This window comes from Vigna unguiculata, chromosome 5 (genome assembly GCF_004118075.2).
Source record: "Vigna unguiculata cultivar IT97K-499-35 chromosome 5, ASM411807v1, whole genome shotgun sequence".
In the NCBI taxonomy this organism is placed as follows: Eukaryota; Viridiplantae; Streptophyta; class Magnoliopsida; order Fabales; family Fabaceae; genus Vigna; species Vigna unguiculata.
In genome coordinates this window covers 43,055,784-43,067,974 of record NC_040283.1, presented here as the reverse complement: position 1 = coordinate 43,067,974, position 12,191 = coordinate 43,055,784, and the positions used below count along the sequence as shown (strand labels likewise).

Sequence of the window (12,191 nt, the reverse complement as noted above, 5' to 3'; positions counted from 1 at the left end):
AGTGTCATATTTTCAACTTTCAACTAAAAATTTTGAGCCATTATTTGTTATTAACTTAGAGAAATATGTATCTACCAAATATAAGTCAAGAAAGAAAGCTAAACATATGAAAAACATCAAAGTATAGAAAAACATATGAATATAACTAAGTTATGTAGACAAAAATCCAAATCATCAACTTCAATTGTTAAATAGCCTACATATTGATTCAGAGTTATTTGTCACTAATAACCATTTTTCCAGACCATCTACCTAAAAAACATATCCAATAAAACAACGATTCATAAAACTGTTATTATTCACATTATATTATGACATTTTAACTATTATTATGTAATTAATTTTTAATAAAATAAATAATTATATATTTTTTTTGTATTTTAACAATCTTATTATTTGATATATTTTTTATTTACACTAATATTTTTAGTTAAAACATAAAATTGCTTTATAAAAAACTTTTGAAATGTAATTCTCATTGTATCAAATACTTTCTTTCATTATTTATTTACAGACCATGGGTTCATGATCTGTCTTTCCCTCTTTGGATGATTCTGTCAACAACTCAAACAAAAAACAATTTAAGAAAGGTAATTGGACCTTGGAGAAGCCCATTCCACATGTGATTGTTCATCCGTTGTTAATAATAATAGAACATGACTATGCCACATTTTTAGAATATTTGAATACCTTGTATAAGACAACATTTAAGAAATAATGATATTTTGGAGGAAATGTCTAGAGAGACCTTCCCAAGAGTGTAATGAATTCTTTGACCTTATTTTTATTTTCATATTATTTTGTAATTTGTTATCTTTTGTAATATGCATACTGAAGTAATTAAAATGACGAGATAAAGTAAGAACTTAATAAATATTTTACATGTTTCGATTGATAATTTGACAACTTTCCTTCAAATATAAACACTAGTTTTGCAAATAGCATTGTTCCCTATGTATGATTTGAGAAATTAAATATCTTCAACTCCAGTAAAGAGTATTAAAGGTTTACTCAACCATCATTTATAACTTTAAAATAATTTTAAGATACCTTCAATACATATATTATATATGAAGAGATGTCATGTGCTAATATCATTCTTTTATACACTTTTCTTTCTTTCTAATTTTATCCTTAAGTAAAATTTAAATAATTATATTTTCACTTTTTTAATGACTGTTAATTTAATTATTTTATCATTTTATTCTTTTAAATTAATATTTATTTAAATTTAATTACTTTTTTTAAAATTAAAACAATTATCTATAATAAAAAAATACGCATGTGTCATGTATTTCCACCAGTATTGAATAATATTAATTAATATTCAAATAAATTAATTTTCAATGAATTAGATTTTAAAATATCTAAACTAAATCATATTCAATCAATTAAATTCAATTGTATGCAAATATATCAAATTATCACTTAAGAAAAAGAAAAAAAATGCATGTTTTTTTAAAAAAAAAAAAAAAACTCAGCTCATCGTTTTATCATTTGAAGATATAAAATGTTTGTATCTTAATTAACTTAGACCAGCAAAAACATGATGCATAATAATTAATAAAAAATATACCATTTGTTTTATTCAAATATAAAGGATTTGTAGATTGCAAATGCAATATCTAAACCATTTGAACCAATTCAATTCATGTGTTTTACATTCATAGGTTGGTCGAATTGATCCAACTAATTAACACTCCTAGCAAACACAAAAATGGTCAAATCCAATATTTTATCAGTCGATCTCTGTAAATGCAGAATACAGACTTAAAATCCCAAACTCTTGGTTGATTTATCACTTGGAATATTAGAAAAGTTGAAACTTTAAAGTATTGGGAGGACAAACAAAACATGGTGCAATCCTCATGCCGGTTCAATCTTCACATCAAGAGTCAATTTTTGGTAGTTGATTCTCCAATGGACTAATCCTTTTTTTTTCTGCTATCTATGCCCTGCTTTAAGAACTGCAACCTATTTCTGCATAAATTTTACATTACCAGAAATCAAGGACAAGGAAATAAAACAATTAACGAAAGAAGGGCATTAACAAATACCAAGACCACTGCGAAGCCCTGAATCCACTAATCTGTTGAAAGGGGGAGCCTTTCATCCATAAATGAAGAACAATTTTGATGATGTCTATTGATCTAGGATAAAACATAGCTTGGTCCAGTTAGGATATGCATTAGGCAATTAGCTTCTCTTTATCAAATGTATTTCAGGCCTGCTGTGTAATTCTGCATATGATTAGTTCTTTAACTAATGGATTAGCTGTGAGTATTGTACAAAGTAAGTGAAAATATACTCACGATAATCGATTAGGTAAATTGCTAATCGAATTAGTGACAGCAAAAACCTTTGTATAAAAGCTGTTTTTGAATCTGTTTTGGGTCTGGAAAAATCAGAAAGATCACGCAGTTTTCATCTGAGATAGAGCCATCTGAGAGACACAGAGTTTCAGAAGATTCTGCAAGATAACTCAAGTACAGATCCAAGAAGAATTGATGGTTGATTCTACCATGATGGATCTTGCTTGATTCAAGGAGCATCAAGTCAAATCTGCACAACTTAGGTGTTTTCGTTTCTTGTTTTGTTTTCTGTATTTCTGATTACAGTAGCTTCAGTGTTTGAAGTGTGGACCTAGGTGCAATTGTGTGGATGCATTGCTCCTAGGGGGAGTTCTTGATTGTTGAATCAAGTTCTTGAGTTTTGGGGGTTAGAATTACATAGGTGTGCTTGTAATTCTTAGAACCTTTTTGTTTAGTGGAATCCTCCTAAGTGTGTTACTTAGGAGAAGACTGGATGTAGATTCTTTTTGAATCGAACCAGTATAAATTGTGTGTCTTGCTTCTTTCTTCTCTCTCATAATCTTTCTTGATTGATTTAAACAGTCCATTAACCCAGAACTGCGAAATTGATTAATTAAGCTTTAAAACCTAAAGATTTATTCAAGATTCATCTTAAACCATATAAAAGGTTGTTAATCAATTCAGATCCCTTTGTGGTTAAGATAATTAGACAGATCAGTTTTTAACAATTGGCACCAGAGCTGGCTAATCGCACGATAATCGATTAGAAAGATCCTGATATGTCTAATACATCTCAAACCTTTGCTGAAGGGGCATCCATCAACAGACCACCTCTGTTTGCTGGTGAAAACTACCCTTTTTGGAAAATTAGAATGAAAATTTTTCTTGAATCAGTGGACAAAGGGGTCTGGGATGCTGTAGTTAATGGACCTTTTCAACCCATTAAAGTTGTGGAAGGCATAACTGTTCTTAAAGAGTTCTCACAGTGGACTCTTGATGAAAATAAAAGGGCACACTATGATGTTAGAGTCAAAAATATTATATCCTCTGCACTAACTTTGGATGAATTTTACAGGGTATCTGTGTGTGAATCCGCCAAAGAGATGTGGGATGTTTTGGAGGTCACCCATGAGGGCACGCATGAGGTAAAAAGAGCAAGGAAGAACACTCTCATTCAAGAGTATGAGATGTTCAGGATGAAGTCTGGAGAAAGCATTTGTGATGTGCAGAAAAGATTTACACATATAGTAAATCACCTCCTAGCTCTTGGCAAGACTTTTGACAAAGAGGAACTCAATATCAAAATTTTGAAGAGCTTAAATAGGATATGGCAGCCCAAAGTCACTGCAATTTCAGAATCCAGAGATCTCACTAGCATGAACATGGCCACACTCTTTGGGAAACTAAGGGAACATGAACTAGAGCTTGGAAGACTCAAGGAAGAAGAGGATGGAGAAAAGAGGCACACAATAGCCTTGAAGAGTGCTATAAAATCTGCAGCAAAACTGAAGAAAGCAGAATCTGCAGATGACTCTAATGATGATTATAACTTTGACAGTGAAGCTTTGAGACTAATGGTAAATGGGTTCTCAAAATTTCTAAAGCACAAGAACAAATCTAACAGTAATTATGCAGAAATTAAAAGATCTTCTAGGAAACAAGAAAAACATGTTCCAACCTGCTATGAGTGTAGAAAAATGGGACACATCAAACCTGAATGCCCTGCCCTCAAGCTGAAGCAAAAACTAGAAGAGAAAGGTGAGGTAGACAAGCACAAGAAGAAAAGGAAAGCTTACAACAGTGACTCCCGCTCATCCAGTGAATCTGATGGAAGCATTGAGGAAGAGACCAACCTCTGTCTTATGGCTGGAACAAGCTCTTCTAAGAGCAGTGTGAGTAGTTTCAACTCCAATGATGATGAAAATAACTACTATGAATTACTTGATGCTTTTAATGAATTGCATAAGGAAGCCACAAAATTGCAAAAGTCAAATAATAAGCGTAGAGGAGAAATTAAATGGCTTGAAGGTAGAGTAAAGCAACTAGAAGAGGAAAATGAAAATCTGATAACAAGTCTTGAAAAATTAGAGAAATCTAAGAAACACTCTAGGTCCAAAGATGACATAAGCTCTCCCCAATGTGAAAAATGCCCAGGACAGCTAGAAAAGATAGATTACCTAATGAAAACTCTCTCAAAATTCACTTTGGGAAGATCAAACCTTGATGCAGTGTTAGGATCTCAAAGGAGTGTGCTTAATAAAGAGGGAATAGGTTACAGTGGCAAATCTAATCCATTAGGCACCAGAAGTTTTCTAGATATGAGTAAACCAACATCTGTCATTTGCTCCTACTGTTCTGAACTTGGTCATGCATCAAATTCCTGCTATTTTAAAAATTGTGGGGTTCCTAAAGGAGAGTACAAATGGGTACCTAAAGGAACACCTCAAACCACTAACATGAAAGGACCCAAGTTCAATTGGGTACCCGCATCTTCTCTTTAATCTCTGTTTCAGATGTGTCTTGATGCAAGGAAAACAATGTAGCTTTTATATAATGGATGCTCAAGACACATGAAAGGAGATGTGAAGAACTTCTGCAGGATATCTTACAAAGCCAATTATTGGTCATGTTACAAGAGGTGATAATAACAAAGGTCAATTTTTTATCCATCACATTGTTTTGGTTTCTATTTGCTTTATACTTCTATAAATATCTGCACTCTGATGTTAACCTGTGCTACTGATTTCACCTGCTGCGTTGTTAGTATTGTCATACTTTGTATGTCTACTGTGTTCAAACTGTGTAGCTGCTTGCCTAACCTTGGCCTTAATCCATTATCGTGTTCTGTCTGAAGCTTAGTCTGTGTTAAGTTCTGCATCACATAGTTGCTACTTAATTTCTCAAAAGGAGCCCGCTAATCCATTATGCAAAATTGTTATGCATTCTGGTTGTTATCCTGGTTGTTATGCATTATCTCCTACTACATCTCTTACATTGCTGCGCTGTTTAGATACAATTTTGCTGTTGTCCTGTATTGCATCCTAAATCTGTCTGATTTTTTTGCTAATGTCCAAAAAGGGGGAGAATTTGATATATTGATGGTTTATTGGTAGGGGGAGTATGTAATGAAAATGATATCTGTTATATGCCTATGTTGTTGTTTGCTTTGTGTGTTTGTACTGCTGTTGTGTTTGCTTAATGTGCTGCAGGCAGGCTTATCACAGTCCATGTTTTGGACATCATCAAAAAGGGGGAGATTGTTGAAAGGGGGAGCCTTTCATCCATAAATGAAGAACAATTTTGATGATATCTATTGATCTAGGATAAAACATAGCTTGGTCCAGTTAGGATATGCATTAGGCAATTAGCTTCTCTTTATCAAATGTATTTCAGGCCTGCTGTGTAATTCTGCATATGATTAGTTCTTTAACTAATGGATTAGCTGTGAGTATTGTACAAAGTAAGTGAAAATATACTCACGATAATCGATTAGGTAAATTGCTAATCGAATTAGTGACAGCAAAAACCTTTGTATAAAAGCTGTTTTGGAATCTGTTTTGGGTCTGGAAAAATCATAAAGATCACGCAGTTTTCATCTGAGATAGAGCCATCTGAGAGACACAGAGTTTCAGAAGATTCTGCAAGATAACTCAAGTACAGATCCAAGAAGAATTGATGGTTGATTCTACCATGATGGATCTTGCTTGATTCAAGGAGCATCAAGTCAAATCTGCACAACTTAGGTGTTTTCGTTTCTTGTTTTGTTTTCTGTATTTCTGATTACAGTAGCTTCAGTGTTTGAAGTGTGGACCTAGGTGCAATTGTGTGGATGCATTGCTCCTAGGGGGAGTTCTTGATTGTTGAATCAAGTTCTTGGGTTTTGGGGGTTAGAATTACATAGGTGTGCTTGTAATTCTTAGAACCTTTTTGTTTAGTGGAATCCTCCTAAGTGTGTTACTTAGGAGAAGACTGGATGTAGATTCTTTTTGAATCGAACCAGTATAAATTGTGTGTCTTGCTTCTTTCTTCTCTCTCATAATCTTTCTTGATTGATTTAAACAGTCCATTAACCCAGAACTGCGAAATTGATTAATTAAGCTTTAAAACCTAAAGATTTATTCAAGATTCATCTTAAACCATATAAAAGGTTGTTAATTAATTCAGATCCCTTTGTGGTTAAGATAATTAGACAGATCTGTTTTTAACATAATCAGACTACTACTTAGAGATGGCAAATAAACCCGTCCCCGTGGGTATTGCCCGAACCCGTCCCCGTTTTGACGGGGAATCCCCGCATTGACTGGGTATGGGTATGGGTATGGGGAATCCCCGACTTTTTCAATTGGGTATGGGGATGGGTATGGGGATGTACGTATCCCCGCCATAATACCTGTCCCCGCCATATCTCCATCTCCATTTAAATTATTAAAATATTCATAATTAATTAAGTAACTATATATATATATATATATATATATATATATATATACTTTCTATTTTTTATTTCTTTTAATTATTTGGTTTGTCATGAAACTCATTCGCATATCTAATATATTTTTTATCTTATCATAACTTTTATGTAATTATGTTAAAATGATTTATGTTAAATAAAATTTTTTTATGCCTCACATTTGAATATTTCTATTATTTTTTAATATTTTTATTTATTATATATTTTCCTTTCACATGAGAATGTTTATACTATCAATTTAAGGTAATATAAAAAAAAATTATTTACTTATTATTATTAATTTTTGTTTAATTTGAAGAACTCTTTTGTTTCATTAAAATAATTTTCGTTATTTTTCAACTATTGAGTATATATATTGATATTTGAAAAGTTTTCTTAGTTCTCTAAGGTATTTTTCATCTTATCATACCTTAATTATACATTTGATTTTCTTTGTGCGATTTCTTTCGATAGTCTCTCAAATTATTTCTGAAACACACATTTGTTAATTTTTTAATATTTTTATTTATTATTTATTTTCATCATGTAGAATAATATTTCGATATATTCTATCTAATTATTTTTTATTTTATAACTCATTATTAATCATACTATAATTTTTTCACTTTAAATTATGTTTGAAGTGGTTAAAATTATATATATATATATATATATATATATATATATATATAATGATATTTGGGAATAATATATGATAATTCACTACAAAAAAACATGAAATAGTGACCGATTTAGTCAATAACCCATATGAATCACTATTTTCCGTCATTGGTGGTAGTAGTTGATTTATTGACTGAATAAGTGATTAAATTAGTTATTGAATCGGTACTTGATTTAGTGACCAATTTAATTACTAATTTATTTGTAATTTAGTGACAAATTTTTTGGGCACTAATGATATTTCTATTTAATTTTAACCACTTCAAACATAATTTAATAATTTGTTCTCTAGGTATTTTTCATCTTATCATACCTTAATTATACGTTTAATTTCCTTTGTGTGATTTCTTTCGATAGTCTCTCAAATTATTTCTAAAACACACATTTGTTAGTTTTTTTAATATTTTTATTTATTGTTTATTTTCATCATTTAGAATGATATTTCAATATATTTTATCTAATTATTTTTTATTTTATAACTCATTATTAATCATACTGTACTTTTTTTACTTTAAATTATGTTTGAAGTGGTTAAAATTATATATATATATATATATATATATATATATATATATATATATATATATATATATATAATGATATTTAGGAATAATATATGATAATTCACTACAAGAAAAACATGAAATATTGACTGATTTAGTCATTAACCCATATCAATCACTATTTTTCATCATTGGTGGTAGTAGTTGATTTATTGTCTGAATCAGTGATTAAATTAGTGACCGATTCAATGATTGAATCGGTACTTGATTTAGTGACCAATTTAATTACTAATTTATTTGTAATTTAGTGACAAATATTTTGGGCACTAATGATATTTCTATTTAATTTTAACCACTTCAAACATAATTTAATAATTTGTTCTCTAAGATATTTTTCATCTTATCATACCTTAATTATACATTTGATTTTCTTTGTGCGATTTCTTTCGATAGTCTCTCAAATTATTTCTAAAACACACATTTGTTAGTTTTTTAATATTTTTATTTATTGTTTATTTTCATCATTTAGAATAATATTTTGATATATTCTATCTAATTTTTTTTATTTTATAACTCATTATTAATCATATTGTAATTTTTTTCACTTTAATTGTATAAATAACTTTTATTTACTACAATATAAAAATTTAATGTAATTGCTATGAATATTTTTTTGTCACTATCCAACATATATTGAAGTTTAAAAGATACAAAATCTATGTCAAAATTTTATTATTGTGTTTATTATTTGTTCTTTGTGTCATTTTGATCAAATGATGTATTATAACTTTTATTAGTGTATAAAAAAGAGATTCATTAGAATTTAAAAAATTGAACTAAACAAACATTTAAAATATATTTTAATTTAAATATTTGTTTTCCTTTTATATTTTTTTGAAATATTTTTTAATTTTATCAGCTAAGTTTCATTAATGTTGTAGTTTGCAAATTTAATAAATGTTTTAGTTCTCATGAAATTTTATTTGGTATTCAAATATAACATGTAGACAATTATAATTTATTTCAAAGTATTTGATATGGAAGAAACAATCATCCTCCTAATATTGAATATTTGATAATATTATGTTTTCTTTATCGTAATTTTTTTCTCTTATAAAAATTAATTAATATTGAAGTTGTTAGAACACGGGTACGGGTATGGGTACGAGATTATACCCGTTACCCGGTGGGGATGGGGATGGGACAAAAGTTTGATACCCGTTGGGTTTGGGTATGGGGATGGGGATGAATTTTTTTTGTGGAGATGAGTATGGGATAGCGAAATCCGTCCCCGCTCCGCTCCGTTTCCATCCCTACTACTACTATAGTTTCATAAGGATATTTACACGGTAAGGGCAGGTCAAAATCATTAATAATTCAATAACCGTACTTGATAGCAAAAATTTGATGAAAAAATATTTAAAAATTGATATTGTAATTCATGCACACTGGTATTCTGGACCATCCAAACTGCACACCTGGATAGCCTAGAACACCGGTTCACTTGAATTACAGATAAAATGACAAAGGCTTTTCATGTATGGACACAAGATAAAAATATTGGCAATCAAGTGACGTGTCACAAAAACACAATTATGGATTATAAACCTTACTTGGAATCAGTAAGGCGGCCATGTAGGCTCCATCTTTGGCGGAAACCTTCAATGCCTTCAACTCCAATAGCAAGAATTAGGCGCCTATACATATGAAACCAAGGTACATAAGATTTCTACAGATTGAAAATTCTAAACATCACATTCACACACCCAAATGTCACACGATATCCAATACTCAAATATTATCAAAAGTTTGAGTGTCAAAGTGAGGAAATAAGGTCAACCAATAGAAGTATATAAGGTCAACCAATAGCCCTTATGAATTTAGTTTCTAGTTATTAGAGCCTAAAGAGAGTTTATATTATGCAAATTCACTACCAACTTCAATAAAATAAATTATGTACTTTAGATATTGGAGACCAGTTTGAAAAACAAAATAAAACCTAGTCCCAGATTTTGATTTATTTTTTAAATAGATATTAGAAGTTCAAATAAGAACAAATATTCTTCTCTACCATCATAAATTTTGGGATAAGTACAGTAATATCTTTAAAAGAGTAAGATACAGCAGCACCTTCCTTAAAATAAATGTTAGTTATAAAAGATAATCATGCCTACAGAAGCTGGAGTTTCCGTAGTTTGAAATCTTGGGAAAAATCATTCTTCAACGATTTATTAAAAGCTTGCTTTATGCTCCTTTAGGATATATTAAATCAAAGAAACATTCTAGACAATAAACCACATTATAGGACTACTTGAACATACCTCTCCAATGATGTAACTTCTGCCTCAAGCTGAGAGGCCCTCCCCTTGGCTTCATCTAGAGGCATTGATAAACCCAACTTCAATTCACTATCTTGAAGTCGCTTCCGTATCTCCTTATCCTGTGGTTTATTTATTTTTTTTCCAAAAAAATCATTCAAAGAAGATTACATATGATTTAGTGGTAAAATGGAAGAGATGGAGTAAGGAGGAAGAGAAATAAACGGATATTCATAAATGATATATGATAACAATGGTCTCACCCTTCGTTCAGCACATTCCTTATATAAAGCAATTTGGTCTTGACAAAACGGTTCAATTCAATGTCATTGATTTGCAAGCCTGAAAAAGCTCATAAAACGTTCAGATAAAAGAAGACTGGAATAGACAAACATCTAATATTAAAAACAATGATCTCGTTAACATATTGCACTATTGCTGAACCTTGATGAAGTTAATCCCTTAATTCATTTCTTCATTTTGATTTCTAGTCCCACATCGTTTATTTGAATCCATGAAGCTGACTCTCCTTATTTTATATAAGGCTTAATTTCCGTTGTTTAATTAGCTTTGGGTACTTAGTAGTAATAACCAAAGTTCTTAGCAATAATCTTTTTTCAAATTTTAGGCATGTGTAATATATATTTATTTGATATTCGTTTTTATATTTATGTAGTATTTCTTTTTTTGTATTTTTATATTTGTATTTATTATTTACTTTTTTAATATTCATAGTTATTTAAGTTTATATATATATATATATATATGCATTTTTTTTATTTTTTTTTGTATTTTTATTTTAAATTTTTTTTGTCTTTGTTTACAGTTCATCATGGTGATGTATCGGTATGATGCTTTTCCGGCGAGGATAGGAAGGATGAGGCATCATGTTCGTCCTTACCGAGGTCTTTTAGCTCCTTGCTATAAGATCGACAAGTCTCCAGGCCGCGTTCGTGGAACTGATATGAGACCGGTTCACTCAGAATCCAGGAGAAGTTCCCGTCCGGGTCACTCAGAATCCAGGAGAAGTTCCCGTCCGGGTCACTCAGAATCCAGCAGGAGCCGTCGGAGAGATCATGGTCACCAAGGATCTGACAACTTGAGAAGAAGTGCCCGTATCCTTATGCGCAATACCAGCAGCGGTAGCGGCGGCGGTAGTACCCGTGTTGGGGTTAACGTAGGTAACCCTGTTAATCCTCCTGCTGCTCCTGCTGTTCCTTCTGCTGTTCCTCCTAACCTTAATCCTACTCGTGTGGTTAACCCTTTGGGTAACCCTAATACGGCTGGTGTGGTTAACCCTTTGGGTAACCCTAATACGGCTGGTGTGGGTAACCCTAATACGGTTAACCCTAATACGGCTGGTGTGGGTAACCCTAATACGGTTAACCCTAACCGTAATCCTCCGGTTGTTCCTCCTGTTAATCCTCCGGTTGTTCCTCCTAATCCTGGTGTGAGTAACCCTAACCCTAGTCCTAATATCAGTCTAAGTAGAAACAATGTTGGGTCTATGGGTTTAATGACGCATGCTTTCAAGACAGAAGATATGGCGTCTGTAGAGCAGATTAACAAGTTAAATGCAGATATTGAAGCTCTTGTAGAGCAGATTAACAAGTTAAATGCAGATATTGAAGCTTTTAAAAGAGATGTTAAACAGATTGAGGATAAAAGATTAGCTTGCTTAGTTAAATACTGGAATGATGCAACGGTGATGGTTAACATAAGTAGGATTTAGGATTCAACGGGTATAATGTGTAGGGGCAGTGTAGGGGGTACGGGGTATAATGTGTAGGGGTACGGTATCTTGTATGTAGATCAAGGGCCTATACCCACATCACCATGAATAAAGTTTTCTTTTTTTTTTGATATGTCATTACTTTTCCTTTTTATCCAATACTTCCTTCCTATTTGTTCCGGAATCCTTCTGATT

General features: G+C 31.4%; 2 protein-coding genes across 2 annotated transcripts; one reads left to right on the top strand and one right to left on the bottom strand.

The window, feature by feature from the left end:
• Positions 1-1,582: 1,582 nt before the first annotated feature.
• Positions 1,583-11,098, bottom strand: LOC114184751. Its single transcript, XM_028072061.1, is given in 6 exon segments — positions 1,583-1,980; positions 9,560-9,643; positions 10,268-10,386; positions 10,528-10,587; positions 10,590-10,606; positions 11,089-11,098. Coding segments are annotated over 6 exon segments (345 nt in total). The 3' UTR covers positions 1,583-1,925.
• Positions 10,811-12,133, top strand: LOC114185738 (circumsporozoite protein-like). Its single transcript, XM_028073623.1, has 2 exons — positions 10,811-10,892; positions 11,091-12,133. Exon 2 carries the CDS (start codon positions 11,097-11,099, stop codon positions 11,994-11,996), a length of 900 nt encoding a protein of 299 aa, XP_027929424.1. The 5' UTR covers positions 10,811-10,892; positions 11,091-11,096; the 3' UTR covers positions 11,997-12,133.
• The last annotated feature ends 58 nt before the right edge of the window (positions 12,134-12,191 follow it).